The 21,030-nt window shown below is 34.2% G+C and overlaps 1 protein-coding gene across 1 annotated transcript in view; it reads right to left on the bottom strand.

Moving 5' to 3' along the window:
- Window positions 1-9,601: 9,601 nt before the first annotated feature.
- Window positions 9,602-21,030, bottom strand: part of LOC145664810 (innexin shaking-B-like) — a 28,098-nt gene continuing 16,669 nt past the window's right edge. Inside the window, exon 2 of the mRNA XM_081731797.1 lies at window positions 9,602-12,620. Within this exon, the coding sequence (XP_081587923.1) occupies window positions 11,567-12,620 (1,054 nt within the window). The 3' untranslated portion in view covers window positions 9,602-11,566. The remainder of the gene's footprint in view (window positions 12,621-21,030) is intronic.

Here is a 21,030-nt window from a genome sequence, read left to right as displayed (position 1 = left end):
AAGGCTAATTAGATTAATTAAGATATGTTTAAATGAATCCCAAAGTAAAGTCCGGGTAGGAAAATTTTTGTCCACGAGCTTTCACGTCGAAAATGGCCTGAAACAAGGAGATGCGTTATCGCCATTATTATTTAACTTTGTTCTGGAATACGCCATAAGGAAAATTAAAGATAGAAACCAGGGCCTACAGTTGAACGGTATTCACCAGGTTATGGCATATGCTGATTATGTAAATTTAATAGGGGATGATAGGAGAACAGTAGAAAGAAATGCAGAGATCTTATTAAACGCTTGCAGGGACCTGGGTTTAGAAGTAAATGCAGAGAAAACTAAATACATGGAAGTGCGTCGGGACCGTAATATGGCAAATTGTGGAGGCGTTAAAATATTAAATAATACTTTTGATAAAGTGGATAGTTTCAAATATCGAGGATCAATATTAACAGAGGAAAATCATATTTACGAAGAAATTAAATGTCGAATAAAAGCAGGGAATTCGTGTTACTATTCGGTTCAAAATCTCCGCGGTGGCTCAGTGGTAGAGCGTTCACCTCTGGTGCTTGGGGTCCCGGGTTCGATCCCATCCCCCGCCAAGTGAACCTTGTGGTGAACAAACACCGTGTGCGTGGGTTTCATCCGGGTTCTCCCGTTTCCTCCCACTTTCTTCATTCCACCATTTCATTCATTACTCATCATCATCGTCTCCTTTAGCCTAACCGGCATAAACGTGGGACGTAAAACTTAAAGATTTCTTTTCATTTCGGTTGAAAATCTTTTGTCGTCGCGAATTCTGTCGAAGAATTTGAAGCTTAAAATATATGAAACGATAATCATGCTTGTTGTTCTGTACGGTTGCGATACATGGTTGCTTACTCTGAGGGAAGAACATAGACTGAAAGTATTTGAGAACAGGGTCCTGAGAAAAATATTCGGACACAAGAGGAACAAGAATGGGGAATGGCGGAAACTTCATAACGAGGAACTACATAATTTATACGGTTTACCCAACATTGTTAGGGTCGTCAAGTCTAGGAGGCTTAGGTGGGCAGGTCATGTAGCTAGAATGGAAGAAAGTAGAAACGCTTTCAAAGTCTTGACTGGAAGACCAATCGGAAAACGACCATTAGGAAGACCTAGGCGCAAATGGGAGGACAATATTAAGATGGATCTCGCAGAGATAGGAATACAAAGTAGGAACTGGATGCAATTAGCTAAGGATAAAAGTCAGTGGAGAGCTTTTGTGAACGCGGCATTGAACCTCCGGGTTCCATAGGCCATAGAGTTAGTTAATTAGTTTGATAAATGCATATTTTGGCGTTTGAATCACGAAAATCGAAGCACAGTTCGTGAAATGCACAATAAGTGAAATTTATAGTATTTCTTCATCTTTACTACTGAAATTTACAAAGATAATTGAGTTGTACTAGCACTGTTTTTAATACTGTCTAAACACAAAATTTTAAACATATAGTGGGGTTGCTTCAGTGACTTGAATCGCACCTACTCTAAGAAATAAAATAGCATTTAAATACTTTTAGTACAAATTTTGAGGGGGAAATATACAAAGTATGCTTCGCATGTCCAAAAGTGTTCAATCTCCGAAAACAGTATCTAGTATTACATATTTAAAATACTTCTTCTCGGAAAAACAGTTCGAAAACAAAGCGATGACATACATTTTGCACATTTTGTACATACATCAGGGACATACTTGGACAACTCAGTATTTACAACGGATAAATATGTGTCATGAGGAGGTGTTCAAAGAGTGTCTGTAATGTGTTCAGTGTCCTACTGTATCTAAAAGTAGTTTCTGTATTTTTTACAGTGTGTAAAAGCACATTGAATTGTGAAGAAGTTGAAGAAAAAGGCACCCATAAACCATGTACCTTGTAATCATACTTCGAAGTTTTGGTCACAAACAAAGACAAGATTGAGCCGGAAATGCTATTAATAGAGGGGTTACACATGTCACTTTGTGATCAAACGCTTAGAAAGCAATTACAAGTGGCATGGATGTATATTTTGCTATTAGAATTCAATCCACCTTCTGCAGTGCGGTACGAGTAATTTAACCAGGGCCGTCTCGTGGGTTGTAAGCGCCCGGGGCGCGAATTCAAAGACGCCCCCTCCCCCCAGTGTGATATGAAAAACAACTAGAGTTTATTCTGTACTTCTAGATTTAAATATGGAATGTAAGGTCATAATGTATGACAAAAGGAGTTGTTATTATGTCAATTTTAATGGCTTTTGTAGTTAAAACATAAAAGTTAATGAAAAAAATCTTTGAATTATTGAATTCAGTGCTATTCTTGTTTATTTTAAACTTTACACATCAACATAGTAATAGCATAGAATATACCTAGGTATAAATAACGATACAAATATTTCAAGATAAAAAAAAAAAAACATCTCTTCTAACAGAGGGTTAGAGAGAGTTGCAGTAGAATAATCCTAGACGAGGTTTGATATTACCGGTAATTTTCAAGTTTAATATTCTATCGAGAGTCCCTCAAGGATCTAATCTAGGTCCCCTGTTGTTTACTTCAAAGTAAGTTCAATTGATGACTGCGTGAAAGTTCAACAGGATCGACAGAGAGTTCAAATATGGTGTGGTAAGAATAAATTAGTCTTGAATGTGTCCAAATGTGTATCTGAATCTTTCACAAGGAAAGAGAATCCATTTAACTTTAGGTATAAAATAAATGCACTTCCTTCCAAATACTATCAATGATCTTGGAATTATATTTAATAGCAAACTAATCTTTAATCAACACATTGAAGCGATAACGAGTAGTGCATAAGGAGACTAGGTTTAATTTATAGAATAGGACAGGATTTCTACAAAGAATCAACATTTATAAGGTTATATTGTTTCGTATGAGTGGTCAAAATTAGAATAGCGTTGTACTGTTTGGACACAAAGTGTCACTAAATATTCTGGCGCAATAGAAAATATTCAATTTAAATTTTTAAAAATGCTTGCATACGAGAAAACTGGTTTCTACCCAATGTATGTCCGCTATGAAAACATAGTACCGAATTTTAGTTTTTACACATTAGAAAAAAAGGAGATGGATGTTTGATCTGTTACTTTTACATAAATTATTAAATTGTAAAATTAATTGTCCAGAATTAGTTTCAGAAGTATTATTACATGTCCCAACAGGGAAGACTAGAACAGCAAACACTGGGATATTCTATTGTAAAAAAGCAAGAACTAGCATATTATATAAGTCTCCTCTGTGGGGAATGTGTGCTTCATATAACGAAATGATTAGATTTCATGTAATAGATGTATTTAGTATGTCCAACAACAAGTTCAAAAGAATTGTCAGGCAATAACTTCTGCGTAATTAAATGATGTATATTTGTATATGTATAATAATGTATGTATAATAGTGTATGTTAGATAATTATGTACACGACACTATAACTAGGTATTAAGCCTGTTGTGTTATCCTTAGGAAATAAATCAATTTTACTTGGCCGTAGCCTGATCGTTATTAAAATATCTCAAATAACATTATTTTTTTAAAACAATCATTTACAACGTAGTCTGAATTCCTTGAATTTTTTGATTTGTCGTCCCGGCGCCCCCTTGATCGCGGAGCCCGCGATTGCTCTGGTCGCCTCGCCCACGCGACGACCCTGCATTAAACTAACCTCACTATGTGTTCAAAGTCTTGTGCATTTGGGCATTACTGAAAATTAGAGGTAGAGCGACATTTTCGTCCTTCTCATTTCTTAAGTTTTGTTCCCAAAAATGGAAAAATCCTGTCATTTTTACTCATTGTGCAATCATAAGAAATTACATATTTTCACGAACTATGCTTCGATTTTCACGACTCCAACGCCAAATTTTTTATTTTGTTCATTTATTCCGAAATATTCAACACTATGTCCAAAATATATTCATTTGAAGTCACATCAGTTTCCACGATATTCAACAAGTGGTCTTGTTTTTTATGCCTTTTTTTCTTTTGATCGAAAGATTTAATATATCTCAGGCAAAAAGTTTCTTGTACGCCTTATATCAGGAGAACTACACGTAGTGTAACCAAACTCAAACTATTACTTAACTTAGTATGATGTGCTTATTCCGTTTAAAAAAAAAGCGAAAACTCGATTTAGTGACCGTTCAAAAATATTGGGGCCCCTGATCCAAAAATGCATCAAAAGAGCCAATATATTTCAATCAAAAATTTTTTCTACAGCTTATATCTGGAGAACTACATGCAGTTTAGCCAAACGCAAATTATCACTTAACTCAGTATGATGTGTGCTTATTACGTTAAAAAAAAAAAAAAACGAAAACTCAATTTAAGGACCGTTCAAAAATGTTGTGGCTCCTGATCCAAAAATTAATTCTTGGCCAAGATCGCAATCTTTTGATGCATTTTTTAAAAATAATTACTGTACTAAAATCCTTAGCCAAGATTGCAATCTTTTGAAATATTTTTTGGATCATTCCTAAAATTCTTGTTTAGGCGACTGAAAAGTTCTTCGACTGATTATAATTAGTAAGTCGTTGAAAGAATAATAGTTTCTCAGTTATTAATGTATCCAAATAAACAAAAATAACTGCTTTGCACATACTGCTACATACTGCTACTAGAAGACACAAATAGAAGAAAACAATAAACAACTTAATGGATGGCAACTTTTTCAACAATAAGTACTATAAAGCTTTGATCAAATACATGCTATTGAAGAAAGGATAGTTTTATTTATTTTGAACGTATCCAAATTTCAATTACCTCTTACGTACGTGAGCTGTAAGTGCTCATCCTGTACGTGTTACTTTCCAGAAAGTAATCTAATCCGTGCATGTTTCATTGCAGATACTTCCTCATTGTTGTTAGTGTTTGACCCACGAGTCATCACATACTGTAGAGAAACCGATTGTAAACAGCGCAGGCCATGAGTAACTCACACATTCAAATCAATGGCAAACATCAAAAGAAATTTTATTGTAAGGTTTAACATCCAAGCAAACAATATTGCATTAGAAGACTTTTATTTAAACATCTAGGGATGCCCACGAGACGACTCGGGACAGGATTTTTCTGACAAAATTCGAGTCGAGACACGGCTCTTCCAATAGAGAAATATACATTTTTCGAATCGAGACATCACTTTTACAGCACATTTTAGAGACGAGACAGCCATAAATCTTGTCTCGTGCGCATCCCTATAAGCATCTTGCAGATCTTCGGAAAAATTCACACCATGCCTGGCCAAAAGTTCTCTGTTAGTAAAATGATGGCATCAACACAAACACTTTTGAATAAAACGTCTATAGCCTCTTCATATATATGCAAAGTATAATAACATATATATCTGCTGTCATTATCCTTTGTTCACTTCACTTTCATCAACACTAATATTTGTAATATACATTGGAAAGTGATGAGGTTTTTGGTTCACACTCTATATTAGATTACTGAGGTTGAAATATTCGACTTACGTTTATCACGTTCAAAGCCCAAAATAATTAAAACTACAATGTTTGGTCAGTCAGTGTTGGAGCTATATAGTTTTTTAACATCATCTAACTGGCAATTAGGTTCCATGACGAAACAAGCCTGGAGACTGCAATGCAAAGAATTTCTTAATCAATACTGCATCGTCAGGTCATGAAAATTCTTCCTGCCAATAAGTGATCCAAATGCTAGAAGGGGCTAGAGAAACTTAAGGAGAATAAGGTGGGTGAGAAAGATTTTAATATTACAATTCACGGTAAAGGAGCACTATTCTTTGAGCTGGGTAGAAGCGTGGATTGTGGCAACATGAGGATGCTATGTCTCTCGACAATTGCTGGATGCTTGCTAAAAAAGTTTGTTGTAAATACCAACAAATATAACGATTCAAAGTAATGGTTTTCCTTCAACAGAGAAATACATGATGGATCGTACTTACCTTAGTTCAAAATACAAGGAACAACACCTTCTTCGCCATGTTTATCGCGATCCAACCAGTACACTGGTAATTTACAATTGTCATATTCAGTTCCATTTGTCGTTAGAAGTGACAATCTAATTAAGGAAATCTTTCATGTTATTACGTACACTCAGAGAATTGCACACCTCTAAACAACGATTCTTGTCGGTTAGTGTTAACTCATGTAGAGTCCATCAGTTTATCCTTTTCACCATACCTATGGCGCCACTGTGGCTCACTGTTAGAACGTTCAGCTCTAGTGCATGGGGTCCGGGTTCAATCCCAGGTAGTGCCAAGTGAATTTTATGATGGAATAACACCGTGTGTATGGGTTTCCTCGGGGTTCTCCCGCTTTTTTCATTCCACTATTTCATTCATTTTTCATCATCACTGTCTCCTTTCGCCTATTCGGGCATATTCGTGGGACGTAAAACTCAAAGACTTCAGGGGGCGCGGTGGCTCAGTGGTAGAGCGTTCACCTCCGGTGCTTGGGGTCCCTGGTTCGATCCCAGCTCGCCCCGTGTGGACTTTGTGGTGACAAAACACCGTGCTCAAGGGTTTTCTAAGGGTTCTTCCGTTTCCTCCCACTTTCTTCATTCTACCATTTCATTCATTTCTCATCATCACCGTCTCCTTTAGCCTAACCGGCATAACCGTAGGACGTAAAACTTAAAGATTTCATTTCATTTCATTTCAAAAATTTAATTTCATGTTTTTCTTTTCACCATATCTAATGTGCGGGTCCGCCAAATGACAGTGGCATAAAATATATTAACTGAAAATGTCTTAGAAATAGAAATGCTCATAAACCTAGAATATCAAAACATTTATTAGCTTGGCTTGATGTCATTTCCTGAATCTTGTTTGTAGTTGGCGTTGAGCCATACGAACAAATGTATTATAAGATAATAGTGATATATTCTGCAAGTCTTAATTATTGAAATGACATATACAGTGAAACCTGTCTTTAGCGGAATCGAACGGGACTTGCAAAAATTTCCGTTAAAGCCAGGTTTCCGCTTAGTGGAGGTAGACCTTTCCTCTTAAAAAAATACATGCTTATAAAGTATGAGAAAATATATTGCTCTACGTACATTGTTCGATTACAGTACTTCTTTCTTCTACGAATAAATACACAAAAAATTAAAATGAATACAAAATATACTCTGCACACGTTTTCTTTATTTTTCTAATAGCCAAGCAGGGTTTTCTGTGTACATTGCTGCTTGGCTGCTTGACTTTCCGCATACACTTTAGCCTGAGAAATTATACTAAGTGAATCAGAATCATTTTTCCGTAAGACAAATTTTTCAGTTCCTTTAAACTTCTGAGAGCATTCTTGATATGTATTTATTCTACAGTCGTCTTCGAACTCGGTATCGTATTCCTCTTCTTCCTCTATCTCGTTTTCTTCTTTCCGACATTCCGTATGATTTTTGATTAAGTTGCAGGGATTAAGGACAATTTGTGGGGTTGAATATGAATAATGGTTGGTGAAGGTAAACACTGTCCAGAAATATTTAACAAAAGAACTAACATTTTATCGCAGACAGTGTAATGTATATGTCTCACAAAATGTCTAAACATCTTCTAAATGCTGTAGTCCGGAACACAGAATTTTCCGTTAAATGTTTATTTTTCTTTCCGTTGTCCGCGTAACACAATTTCCGCTTAATGAAGGGACTTTTTACACGTTTTGTTCTCCAAAATTCATGGGACCGTGAAATATTTCCGTTTAAGACAGTTTTCCGTTTAATAAAGGGTCCGTTGAAGACAGGTTTTACTGTATTTACATATTTATCGAAATGTGCTCTACAGAAACTTAACATTACGGAAACCTTATGTAAAATTCTTCAGTACTTTCGTTCATTTTTGTTTGTTTGTTTTTGTTTTTCTTACTCAGAATACTTCTACAAGATGACAAAATTCGCTTTTCTATCATACACTGACAACGTTTGGGAGGTGATTCCTGACACCAAGGTAAAACGAAAAGTATAGATGAACTTGGGTGCACAAATGCTTCCTTCCCGAGTTATAGGCTGCCGAGAACATGAAAAAATGAAATTTAAATGTCCATAGCTCCAATACTATGGGATCTGCCGTAGTCGGGTCAAGACTTCACTTAGGAACTAACATGTGTCCTATCCAAAAATCCATGTTTCAGAATTCTAAGGTACTCACCCAACAATTATTATAGAGAGAGTTTGGCTACTGGCATATAATTTGAAGTACTCACCAACTACTTCTATAAAAATTGTTGCGGAAGTACCGCAGGACTCGCAAACATGGATATTTGGATAGAGCACATACTAGTTTCTAAGTGAAGTCTTGACCCGACTACTGTAGGTCCCATAGTTTTGGAGCTATGGACCTTTAAAGTTCACTTTTTCATGTTTTCGGCAGGCTATAACTCCGGAAGGAAGCATTTGTGCACTCACGTTGTTCTATACTTTTCATATTGTCTTGGTGTCAGGTATCACCTCCCAAACGTTGTCGGTGTTGTTTTGAAGCACCCTGTATAACCAACTTCAGGGAGCCGAGGTGGCTCAGTGGTAGAGCATTCACCTCTTGTGCGTGAGGTTCCTGGATCCAATCCAGTCCCAGCCAAGTGAACTTTGTGGTGAAGAAACACCGTAAACGCCGTCGTCTCTGGTTTGCTCCCATTCTCTTCATTTGACAATTATTATCCATTTCATCATCGTCTATTTTAGCCGAGTCACAATTGTAGAACGTTAAACTCAAAATAATGACGAATTTAAGTTAAAAAGCAGTCGGATTTTTTTGAGCGTGTTAATAATCTTACGAGTACTGATATTTATTTGATACGAAGAAACCAAGCATTAACTTATTTCATCATAATATTGTTTCTACCTTTTAAAATGTATAGCATTAGCACTGACAAAAGCTTTTCATTTCATCCATCAATGTCCTGATTAGCACACTGTCCCATCACTTTCAAAAACACTTTCTTGGTCCTGGTATTAAATTTTATTATGCCAGAAGTTCAGTTGAAAATATGTTAGAAACACGATTCAACTATACAAGGTAAAACAGAAGTTATAGTAATCTCAGAATAAATGTCGATTCTTCTAAACAAATTTTAGTAATATTATAGTGGATTGATTCATTTGTCTCATCGTTTACCACAAATCGCTAATTAATACCATAACCTAGAATATTTTATATTATTTTAAAATAGTTTTTCAACTAGAACTAGAATAATTTTGTAGTGCAATTCTTGCCAGATCAAGAGGCTGCGGTGGCTCAGTGGTAGAGCGTTCACCTGTGGTGCTTGGGGTTCTTGTTTCGATTCCAGCTCGCGCCATGTGAGCTTTGTGATGGACAAATACCGCGTGCGTGAATTTTCTCGGGGTTCTCCTGTTTCCTCCCACTTTCTTCAATCCACTATTTCATTCATTTTCTCAACATCACCGTCTCCTTTAACCTACCTGGCATCACCATGGAACGTAAAACTTAAAGGTTTTTTTCATTTTCTTGCCAGATTACGAAAGAAATAAATAGGAACTAATATATACTGTATATAAATTTAAGAAATATAGAAATGTACATTTAATAATACTATTAATAAATAAGTTAGCATTATGACTAGTCAACATAATTAATTTTTCATATTATCTAACGTTTCAATAAAATTAAATAAATTTTACTTATTCATGTATTTCACTTTGCCTTTATTGTACACTCTCAATCCAATACAACCAACTAAATAATAAACTCAACATTGTTCCAATCATAAATCTTTTTTAATAATAATTGTAGCAAAAGTTTTAGAAAGTTCTTTTAAAGAAAGATAATACAATAATTTCTAAGAGAATATATTATTTACGTCTGTGTTTCTAAGATGAACTATGAACCAAATAAGTACCTCCTTATCAGCTTTTGTACCATATTTTTTTTCTTAAAAAAATAAAAACCGTAACAGTAATATTTGCAAAGTATTAATATATTTACTTTCTCAATAATTTTCGAAGTAAATCAATTAATGTTACATGAAATGAGTATTAAATTTTGTTCAATAATACATTTGAAATTTCAATGAAATTTAGGCAAATGATAAAAGAATGAGAACAAAACAAAATATATCATTTAGGTCTTGATCTATTTCTGTGAAAATCAAATTGGTAATGTTTCTACTAGAATAAACACGCACTGAAATTCAAACTAATAAAGTCATTGTTTACAAAATACAGAAGATTTACTTTCTTTGACAGTATATGGATGAGACGAGATTTAAAAAGTAATAAACAGTTTTATAAAACCAAATTATCATCTCATCTTTAATGAACCAATTATCTAATAACACCACAAAATATTGAAACCTTTGACAAAGCATTTGGCTATATCACTCGTATTTATTTTTGATCTAATATTTCTGAGAAAGTGTTACTGAACATTTTTAGCAATCGTGCAAGCTACGTTGATATAATTGATGGTTAAAATATGTTTTGTAACTTTACACTGGTAAATGTATACAGAATAATACGAACAAGAAACACTAGTAAAACTACTTGCACAATATTTTGCTGAATTAGTTTAGACAGCCAATTATTTTTTCTTTGTATATTGTAGCAATAAATGAAACGAATAATACTTTAAATATATTTGGTTAAAAAATATATTAAAACCAATTTCCTAGAAACAATTACAGATAAAGCGGGATAATTAAAGTTTTGCTTTTCAATCTCAATAAAATGTCAAAATTAACTACATTTCCACGATAGTAATAACATGAATATCACATATTTTTCTGATGTAAAAAATGACATATGAATAAAAGTGTTTTTCAATGGTTTTATAATATAATTTTCTTTGTTTTATAATTACAATTCATAAATTACAATAAATCATTAAAAACTACAACATGTAATACTCATATCTGCTCTAATATAAAGATGGTGGGACTATATATTTTTTTCTATTCTCCAAACTTACTGAAAGAAACAAATCTACTCAAAAATTTTCTAAACATGATTTTTTTAAAATGTAGTCATTAAAACTAATCATTTGATGAGCTTCTTGTACATGTTTAGTAAACTTATGGTGTAGAATAATTTAACTTTTCATACTTGACTTTTTTTCAAGAAGTTAACCAATACAATTCTGATTCATATTTCATAAAATGATCGAAACTGACCTAAACCGAAGAAATTTTCATGGCTTTGTTTGACAATCATTGAGAAATTTAAAATTGGACATTCAAGAAAAATGCAATTTTAGCTTAGAGAGAGAGAGAAAGGTTAATACAATATGTTAGTAAAATACACTTTATGAAATTCGATCTCATAATGTGTCTCCGAAGTTTGTTACTTAATAAAAATAGTATAAACAGAAATTATATACTGTTAACATGTGAATTATAGTTTGTAAGTAAATATAATGGTTATCTCTATGATTATAAAATTGAAGCATATCTACTATTACTGATTAAAGTGAAATTCTAAGAATGCCGACTATGTTAAACAACAAAAAAGGTAAAATCAGGTCCTTTAGGACTCCACTTGGTGCTCGTAATGCAAGATGTTCGATTATTTTTCCTTGCATGGTTCTTTTGTTCCTTTGTTTTATCGTTTTCAACTTCCAGCTATCAATCACGAACATTTCTCTACTCATCAACGGGATCGACATCGAAAGGCAATTGGCTGAAGTTATTATCTGGAATTTCTCTTTTCTCCAAATCCTGGGTCTTCAAACTTCCAGCAGAAACTTTGTTGTTAGCATTCGGTGTTTCAAACTTGCAATTGGCTTCCAGCGGCGTATTCATCATGCTCACATCTCTTTGTGCTGAAAAACGGTATTTTACTGGACGAAGACATGACCAAATTATATATATTATGGTGCACTTGAACTCAACAGCAGATAGAAAAGCTAGGAAGCTGAACCAGCCCCACAGAACACTGATGACGATCTCGTTGAAACTGTTGATTGGAAGTGAGCATATTGCCTCATCCTTCACAATACCATCGCCCAGAATGCATTTAATTTCACGGGGAATAATTTCGATTGTTTTGTCGCTCCTCTTCCATGATGATATTGGTGGATTACCCAGAAATGGAAGCAGGTTTTGTAGAAAAAAGTAACCCAGGAACCAATTGATCATGAACAACCAAGAAATTACGTTTGCTAAGTTGAAAATCTGGCAGAGCAAAAGACGGAAAGGACTCTTGAAGTAAATTTTACTTGATCCATCAGGATCAAGAAGATCATTATTCAAATTGCGTGGCCTTAAACGTATTCCTTCTTCAACTGACACCAATCCTTCCCTCTTCGACGATAATATACAATAGGGCAAGTAGAACATACAGGCTGCCATCAACAACAATTGTGGAATGAAACGGAAATAAGCCTGATGTGTAGCGTCGTGATCTACGTTAACGTATCTCTCTGAGAGTTGAAAGGATGATACGATCCAGCACTGATTTTCAAGTAAAGATTGAGACATCGTCATGTTACCAATCATTGTGCATCGAATCGGATACCCGACGTATTGGAAGATGGCCACACTAATCGTGAATACCAGGAGAAGCAGTGACGTGTACTTATGGAGCTGGAACACCGACTCAATGTTAAAATTATTTTTAAAAGTATCTCGGTGCATTGAATTCCTCATTCCATGGAGAGTGTTTCCAACGAAGCGATGAAGTGGATTCCCTATCATCCTGCAAACAAAGAAAGGGTATTTTAAGAATGCATAATATCTTAGACTGATGTAAACAATTGAAACTGTTAAACATTGAAATTACAAATCATGTTTGAAACAATTGCGACAGTACAATGTAAAGTCAGTTTTTTCGTGTTTAAAATACTACATAAACTGCCAAACATATTTCTGCAAATGGCAAGTAAATATTTAGTATTTGTTTGATCTAAATGATAGTTTAAATAAATGTAGAGTCCAGTACATACACGATACGGTGTATTTTTAATCTATGTACAGTATACAATGTGCGCTGAGAGAAAGAATCTCAATTCATACTTTGGGAAATAGTAATATGAGTGATTCTAAGAAAATATAAGTTTTATTTTTCATGGTTTGAAAGCTATAGGCTGTGAACCATTTTTGATTTTATATTGCTTGTTGTTTAACCGTTCGAGACACAGAGCATCAAACAGGTGGTCAAATGGATTTCCCAATGGTATGCAAAATATGGCAATGATTTCTTGGGAAGGAAAGTTTTTGTGGAAACTTTTAGAATCAGTAATGTTATACAATTGTAAGAAACGATCTTCAAATAACCTTAACTTTCCCAAATTTCCCTCAATAAGTTCACTTTCAAAGAAACCACTGCCATATGTTGCATAACATTGGAAAATCTATTTAATCATATTTCAAATACGTTGTAGAATAACTATAGGGTGAGCAAAAAGTAATATAAGTTATAAATGTTGTTCACTATTTATAGTTCTCAGAGCGTGGAGAATAGGACCTATGTTCATATATATATATATATATATATATATATATATATATATATATATATATATATATATATATATATATATATATATATATATATATATATATATATCTTTTTGTTTATTTATTTTGCTCAGAATCATCCATACTATCTTTTCCGAAATTATAGTCACTTCCTTCCTTAACACCCTGTAGATGAAAGAAAGAATGAATAGTGAGAATAGAGTTATACAATGGAATATGATCTATCATATCTGTTCTACGGAACAGATAATAAGTGATAAGGCATCTTGAAGAGTAATCTTGCACTTCTTAGCTATGTCGTTGTATAGGGACGAAAAGTAAATTTCAATAATTTCATGTGCATATTAAAGTTATATAACTATCAATTACCCGCTTCGCTGAATTAAAATAAGAAAAACTAGTGATATATTCCGTTAGTCAGTTACTTTTTCCTATTATTGGAGCAGTCTCTGATTTCGATCATATATATATATATATATATATATATATATATATATATATATATATATATATATATATATATATCCTCCCCCATCTCCTAAGTTGGGGGGGCTGAATTTCGATTCAAATGGCATCGGAAGTGTCACTGTTCATTTCAGCAACTTCGAAAACTATGGATTCGACACTAATATCGGCACTAATATGGATTCGTCACTTTTGATCATTTTTACGTACCTCCTTCTTCCTCTCCTCGAAGTTAGGTGGCTAAATTTGGATCTAAATGACGTCGGAAATGTCACTGTTTATCTCAGCGACCTCCAAAACTATGGATTCGACACTGATATTTGTTTTTTAAGATTATTTTTACATAACATCTTTCCCTCCTTAAAACGGGAATTGGACTGAGCTAATAGTGAACATCGATCATATCATTTTATGTAGATGAGCAGCTATTCAACTGTATCGGTATTTATCCTATGCTGTTATGTAAGCCTGTATCATGTAACTCGGGTTGCATACAGACAAGGCGTTCTTTGAGAACCATAAACATTCATAAATACGGACCACCCCTTAAATTCCCCCCGAACCGAAAATCGAAAAAGTTGCTTTGTACGCGATTAGATCTAGTGAAGTATGTATACAACATTCAGTGTTGCTAGGTGACTTCTTTCTATGCGAAAAGTTATAGAAGGGACACAGCCGCAAGCATTGTTTTATTATTACTAGCTGAAAGTATCCATTGTTTCTAGATCTTAATTCGGATCCTGGAAAAAAGGAGAAGAAAATAATGTATTTAAAAATATATAGACTACCCTTTCATTGCTAGGGTATTTGTTACCTACAGTTGGTTTGGGTACCAAACCTCGCCTGGCCAAAACCCCGCCGCCCGAAACCTTGCGGACCGAAATCTCACCTGGCCGAAACCTCGCCTGGCCAGAATTTTGCCGCTCAAAACTTCGCAGGACAAAATCTCGTCAGGCCAATACTCTAACTTGCCTGACTAAAACATCGCCGCCGAAAACCACCTGTCCCAAAATCTCGCCTGGTCAGAACTATTGTTGTAAAAATTCCGGAAATTTTGAACCTGCTGGTAAAAAAACGTTTTTCCGGTTTCTTTCCGGAAAATAGGGAAAATAACAAAAATCTTTGTATTAGGTTAGTTTTACTAGTAATGGTACAGTTGTTTTTTTCCGAACGCGTGAAAAATGTAAATTGAGAAATTTCAATATTGTGAATATTTAAAAAAGAAGCATTCGAAAATAAAACTAGTAATTATAAAAATTAATAGTCTGCACTCATTTCCTTTATGTGCCTTTTAGTCGTTTACACCTGGATGTGCATTAATTACAGAACTTTTACAATTGCATACACATCTACCATCATGAAGCAACAAATAGGGCTCTTGAATGAAACTGAGTTCTTAATGTGCTCTTTGATCTGGTGAAATTTTGTTAATTTTAACCAAATTACTTCTTAAAAGAGACAACAGTAGGCAAATTTCACTAATACTCATGCACTAAAACATATAACTACTATTATTTAATATTCAAATACAAACTTTAATATAAACTTTATGTACAAAATTTTGTTTGTAAACAAATACCTGTTTTCTAGTGCGACAAATTATCTATATACACTATATAAAAAATGAAGGATGCTATATTTGTAACTTAACAAATCTTGAACTATCAAACTGATCTCGATAAAAATTTTCAACATAGATTAGGTTCGGGCCTGGGATTTATTTTACCATTTCACTTTGAAGCTGCAACTTAGAGGAAGGAAGTGTGGAACAGATCTTAGTGTCGAACGCATAGTTTTCGGCGTTGCTGAGATGAACAGTCGTATTTCCGATGAAGCTAAAATTCAAATTCATCACTGCAACTTCAAGGAAAGGGAGGGGAGATATATAAAATGATCGAAAATGACCAATATTAGTGTCAAATCCATAGTTTCCGGGGTTTCTGAGATGAACAATAACACTTCTGATGCTGTTTAAATAAAAATTCAGGCCCACAACTTAGAGAGGGAGAAAGGGAGATATATAAAAGTGATTGAAAATAGGCTATATCAGTGTCGAATCCACAGTTTTCGGGGTCGCTGAGGTGAACAGTGACACTTTCGATGCCGTTTAGATCCAAATTTATCCCCGCAAATTGGGGAAGGGGGAGGTATATAAAAATGATGCAAAAATGGTGCAAAATGATCGATATTACTGTGAATCCATAGTTTTCAGTGCCGTTAAGATGAACAGTGACATTTCCGATCCAGTTTAAATCCAAATTCAACGCCGAAACTTTAAGGAGGGGGAAGGGTGTGATATATAAAAAAAATGATCAAAAATGACTTATATTAGTGTCGAATCCATGGTTTTCGGGGTCGCTGACATGAACAGTTACGCTTCTAATGCCGCTTAAATCCAAATTCAGCGCCGTGACCTGGGGGAGGGGAGATACATACCGTTAGGGATTGATGTGATGAACATTAACACTTCCGATACCGTTTAAATACAAATTCAGGCCCGCAACTTGGGTTGGAAGAGATATATGAAAATAAGTGAAAATAACATATATTAGTATCAAATCCATAATTTCCGGGGTCGCTAAGATAAGCAGTGACATTTCCGATGCCGTTTGAACCCAAATTCATCCCCGCAACTTGGGAGATATATAAATATGATTGAAAATTACCGATATTAGTGTTGAATCCATGGTTTTTTGGGGTCCTGAGATGAACATTAACACTTCCGATGCTGTTTAAATCCAAATTCAGCGCCTCAACTTGCAGGAGGGAGAAGGGGTGGATATATAAAAATGATAAAAAAAATGGCCGATATTAATATCGAATCCATAGTTTCCGGGGTGGCTGAGATGAACAGTGATACTTGCGATGAAGTTTAAATCCAAATTCAGTCCCCATTTGTACTCCTAAAGGGGGAGAGTGACATGAAAAACTAATTGAGAATGACTGATACTAGTGTAAAATTAATAGTTTTTAGGGTCCCTAAGTTCATTGGTGACAGATTTGGTGCTCTTTACGTCTAAAATGAAACTATTCTCCCCGTGCGAAGAACGGGTATTCTGCTAGTCTTTAATAATAACGAACGGAAGTTTCACACTTTAAATTCTTTGTCGCTGCTCAAATTTACGCACTTGTACGGTGCATGTCTTTATATGCAAATAAGATCATCTCTCTTTTGGAGTTGTTCGAAATAATAAAGAGGGATTTTTTTATCGCAAATCAAAAAACTAAAAAGTAAAATTAAAAGCACGTTACAGCAAATAAGATTAGCATCAGGCGAAGAAATAGTTTTTAAATTATATTTTCCGGGTTTTGCCAATATTTCCGAGAGGATACGTATCTCTGTAAAATATATATTTGGTTTTAACATACTGGTATTAACTAAAATGATTCTGTCCCTGTTACTTTAACACTTCCCTGCCATAAAACTGTAACTTTATAAGATTACTTAAGAAAATTTACATGCATGTATGTTAATTAATCTAACTAGGATTATATTTCAGTATCTTTTGTGGCCATAACTTTATTCTATCACGCTGCTAACTTTAAAGGAGGGGTGCAAATATATTCGTTGCCACAAAAATTCCCTATTCTAATACAAGAAACATAACTACTCAATGATCTTAACTGTAAACTAGTAAATATAAAATAGTTCTCATTTTAAAAGCATCATATAGTAGCTACAATATTCGAAAATTTCAATTTTTCCCAATTTTTCCGGTTTTTTTCCAAGCTCGGGAAAAAAACAGTAAAAATCTGTTTTTTACCCAAATTTTCCGGTTTTTTTCCAGGCCTTTACAACACTAGTCAGAACTTCGTGATCCTAAATCTCGGGACAAAGAATCTCGCCTGGCCTAAACTACGCGGAACGTAATCTCGCCTAGGTGACTACACCAATAAAGCAAGCGACAAACTTCGCATTCGTGTTCAGGACTTCAATGCAAGAAAAAAGTATATGTGCGTCTTTGATCAGAAAAAGTTAATTAAGGACAGAAGGCTAATTAAAGGTAATTAGGGTAACAACTATATCCATTAATAACCTTTAATTAGCGCTATCTCCGTAATTAAGTGTTTCCGATCAAAGTCAAAGATAAACGTTTTTCTTATATGGAGATCCTGAACACGTATCTGAAGTTTAACGGTTGTTTTATTCAATGTAGCCACCCTATGACCAACTCCATTAATTGCCTTTAATTAGCTTTATCGTAATAAGTAAGCGTTTCCGAGGAAAGTCTCAGGTAAACTTTTTTCTTGTATTGAAGTCCTGAACACATATATGGAGTTTGTAAGTTGTTTTATTCAGTGTAGCTACACAAGACTTCTAATCCAAGAATTCGAGATCGTAAGTCGAAATCGAGATCGATACTGGGAGTAAAAAGTGTTAAAAGTTAGTATATAGATTATGTAAATGAAATAAAGAATGTAATTAAATTTAGAACGATGGTTTAGAAAATGAAGAGCGTAAGTTAGTGTTTGTTTATATGTGTAATTGAGTTGTTGTAGGAATAGAGCCACAAGTGACTGAAGATATTGATATTTAGGTAAATGAACCAAAAGTGGCAATTGATATATTAGGTTTAATGCAGGGATGCAAATAACCACTCGGGGCGAGTGGTTCATCGGTGCTGCCGAGTATTTAATATCATACCGAAGAATATCTTGCTCCTTTTAGATAAAAAGTGGTCCTGGATATCCTTACAAGGACTAGTGACAAAAGATATTGGTGGAATACTGAATACACGATGAAGAAAATGAAAGAAAATTACGAAAATTTGAAAAGATTATAGAAGAAATATAGTACGAAAGGGTACGAACTCGTATTTAAAGACTTCTTCATGATGCTTTTGGTTGTGGCGAAGCTGGGTGCTCATATGGGGATTAGACTTTGGCCAAGAAACCTGACCAAGACAAACATGAGCTGAACACATGATAACAGTGAAAACACTTCGCAGTAAATTCCGAATAAATATGTTTGTATCACATAGAAACTGGGCATACTTTCCTGAGAAAACGAAAGATAATTTATGCGCTCATATATCAGTTTCAAGGATGTATGATGTAGAAATTAGATTTCTGGGCTTTCGGCATCTATGACTATGTTAGGCCATAACGTATGGGGGACAACGTCCCTCAGCGATCACACTATCCGACAAAAAGGAAGGAAGAAAAGATTGGAGAAGGTAGTATACTGGGACCTATGTGTTATTTACTATCCTGGCATTTGCCTGTGTAAATGAGAAAAATCCAGGAAAACTTCACTCAGGATAGCTAGTCTGATAAAGGGTTTACAATTTTTCGACCGAGTGTTCCCAACGGTAATCGAACCGGGGACCGCTCACACCAAAGACGAGAGTGCTAGCGACTATGCTACGCGAGGCCAGATCAGTTTCAAAGAATACTCAAGTAGGACTACCTGGCTTGATTGTTATTTCATTCGTAATGTTCTTTATGTTATAAAATGTGTAGTTCTTTCATAAAGCTCTGTGGTTTGCTGTTGAAATAATTTCGTAAAAGGTATAATGAAAATACGATATTTACATATTAGTTAGATTTCCTACAGCTGTTATTATCATAAGTATTGCTAGTACTAACTATTACGTGTACCTTTACTATAATAACAACCAATAATAATCAGAATAGTAATAACAATAGTGCATATATTAGAAGTATGATTATAGGTTTCCCTACAAACGAAGTATGCAATTAACTATAAAATTGAAAAAAATAAAAATACTCATATTTCAATTGAAATTTCTGTAAAATTAACCTTTACAGAACATATTCAAGTATAAAATTTTACCGTTTTATCTGTGCTTTTTCTACGTAAGCTAAAAGTTAACGTAGAATTTGAACACAAAATGCTCCGACTTGCAATCAACGCAGGATCTTCTAAACAGAGAAAACGCTTAGCAACAACATAACTTCAAGGAAACTTTATTTCTAGGATTATAAAGGTATGCTCTTAGGATTCATAAATGCTCTTAGGATAGGAACCATTCGGCGAAATCCTATTGTTGATATTTCTAATGTAAAACAGGATTTCCATGTCAGTCTGAATAAATAAATAAATAAATAAATAAATAAATAAATAAACTAATAATGGCTAAAATAGTCATGTGATACAATGACATGATTGAGTCTACGTATAGTCAATGAGTAATTAATCATACACAAAACAATAGGCATTGTTTCTTTATTCTGTTAGTTTTCTTTATAAAAAAACATTCTCTACTAACTCTTCCAGGTAAAACTGATTTACTATGTCTATCTGATACTCTATTTATTTAAAATAATAAATACATAAATTAAACAACATTGATTTGGATGTGTTTCCATATAACAGATATCCATGTTCCGCTGAACATTATACAATTCTTTTTGAGATTAAGTTACTTTCATGCTTAAAAGAAAGAAAAGATCTCCAGAAGCAAATGTGTAGTTTTTTTTTTTCGTGCAAATGAGAGAATACAATTTACCTATTCTAAAAGCATCTTTGCAGTGATGGATCTAGAAGGTAAACACTGGGAAGGGGGACAGCTAAAACCAAGGCTATGATAGGTATATCATGAGTTTATTATTTCAAAAATATATAAGGAATGGCTTCAATTATTTTTGACACTCAAAAGCTGGGGGCCTAGACCCGCCTGGCCCCGGGCTAGAATCTGGCCTGGTCCCCCATATTTGATTAAAAATAAACACATGTGTATCTTTTATTGAAAGGCCATGTTCCCACAGCCGTGCGTAGGAATTCAGTATTTTAGGCTTGAAATCAATATGTAAATTCAGTAAAGAGATTTTGCATTCAATAAGTGTAAAACAATTGTTATAATTTTTCAGGGAGATAAATGGTCAGTTGTCTTAATTTGTATCTTGACCATAATCCAATATATCCTAAATATTTAAGCGTTATACATGTGATTTATCTTTTATATTTCAAAATGGTTACGGATTAGAATGTAAAATTAACATTTGGAGTATGAAACGTCCTAAAATTAAGGTCATAGTCATATGAAATACAGTGGCAAGCTTTCCTTAGATCGTGCTCCTTACATTTCATATGTATCGAATCATATCGTTAATTAAAAGTTTTAAATAAAAACTCTGAAATATCTAATACTAACGTCAATTATCCCCTTCACTGGGTTAAAATAAGAAAAAAATCAGTA

Source organism: Thermobia domestica, chromosome 11 (assembly GCF_964235325.1).
Source record: "Thermobia domestica chromosome 11, izTheDome1.hap1.1, whole genome shotgun sequence".
NCBI lineage: Eukaryota > Metazoa > Arthropoda > Insecta > Zygentoma > Lepismatidae > Thermobia > Thermobia domestica.
This window is presented reverse-complemented; position numbering and strand designations above follow the sequence as displayed.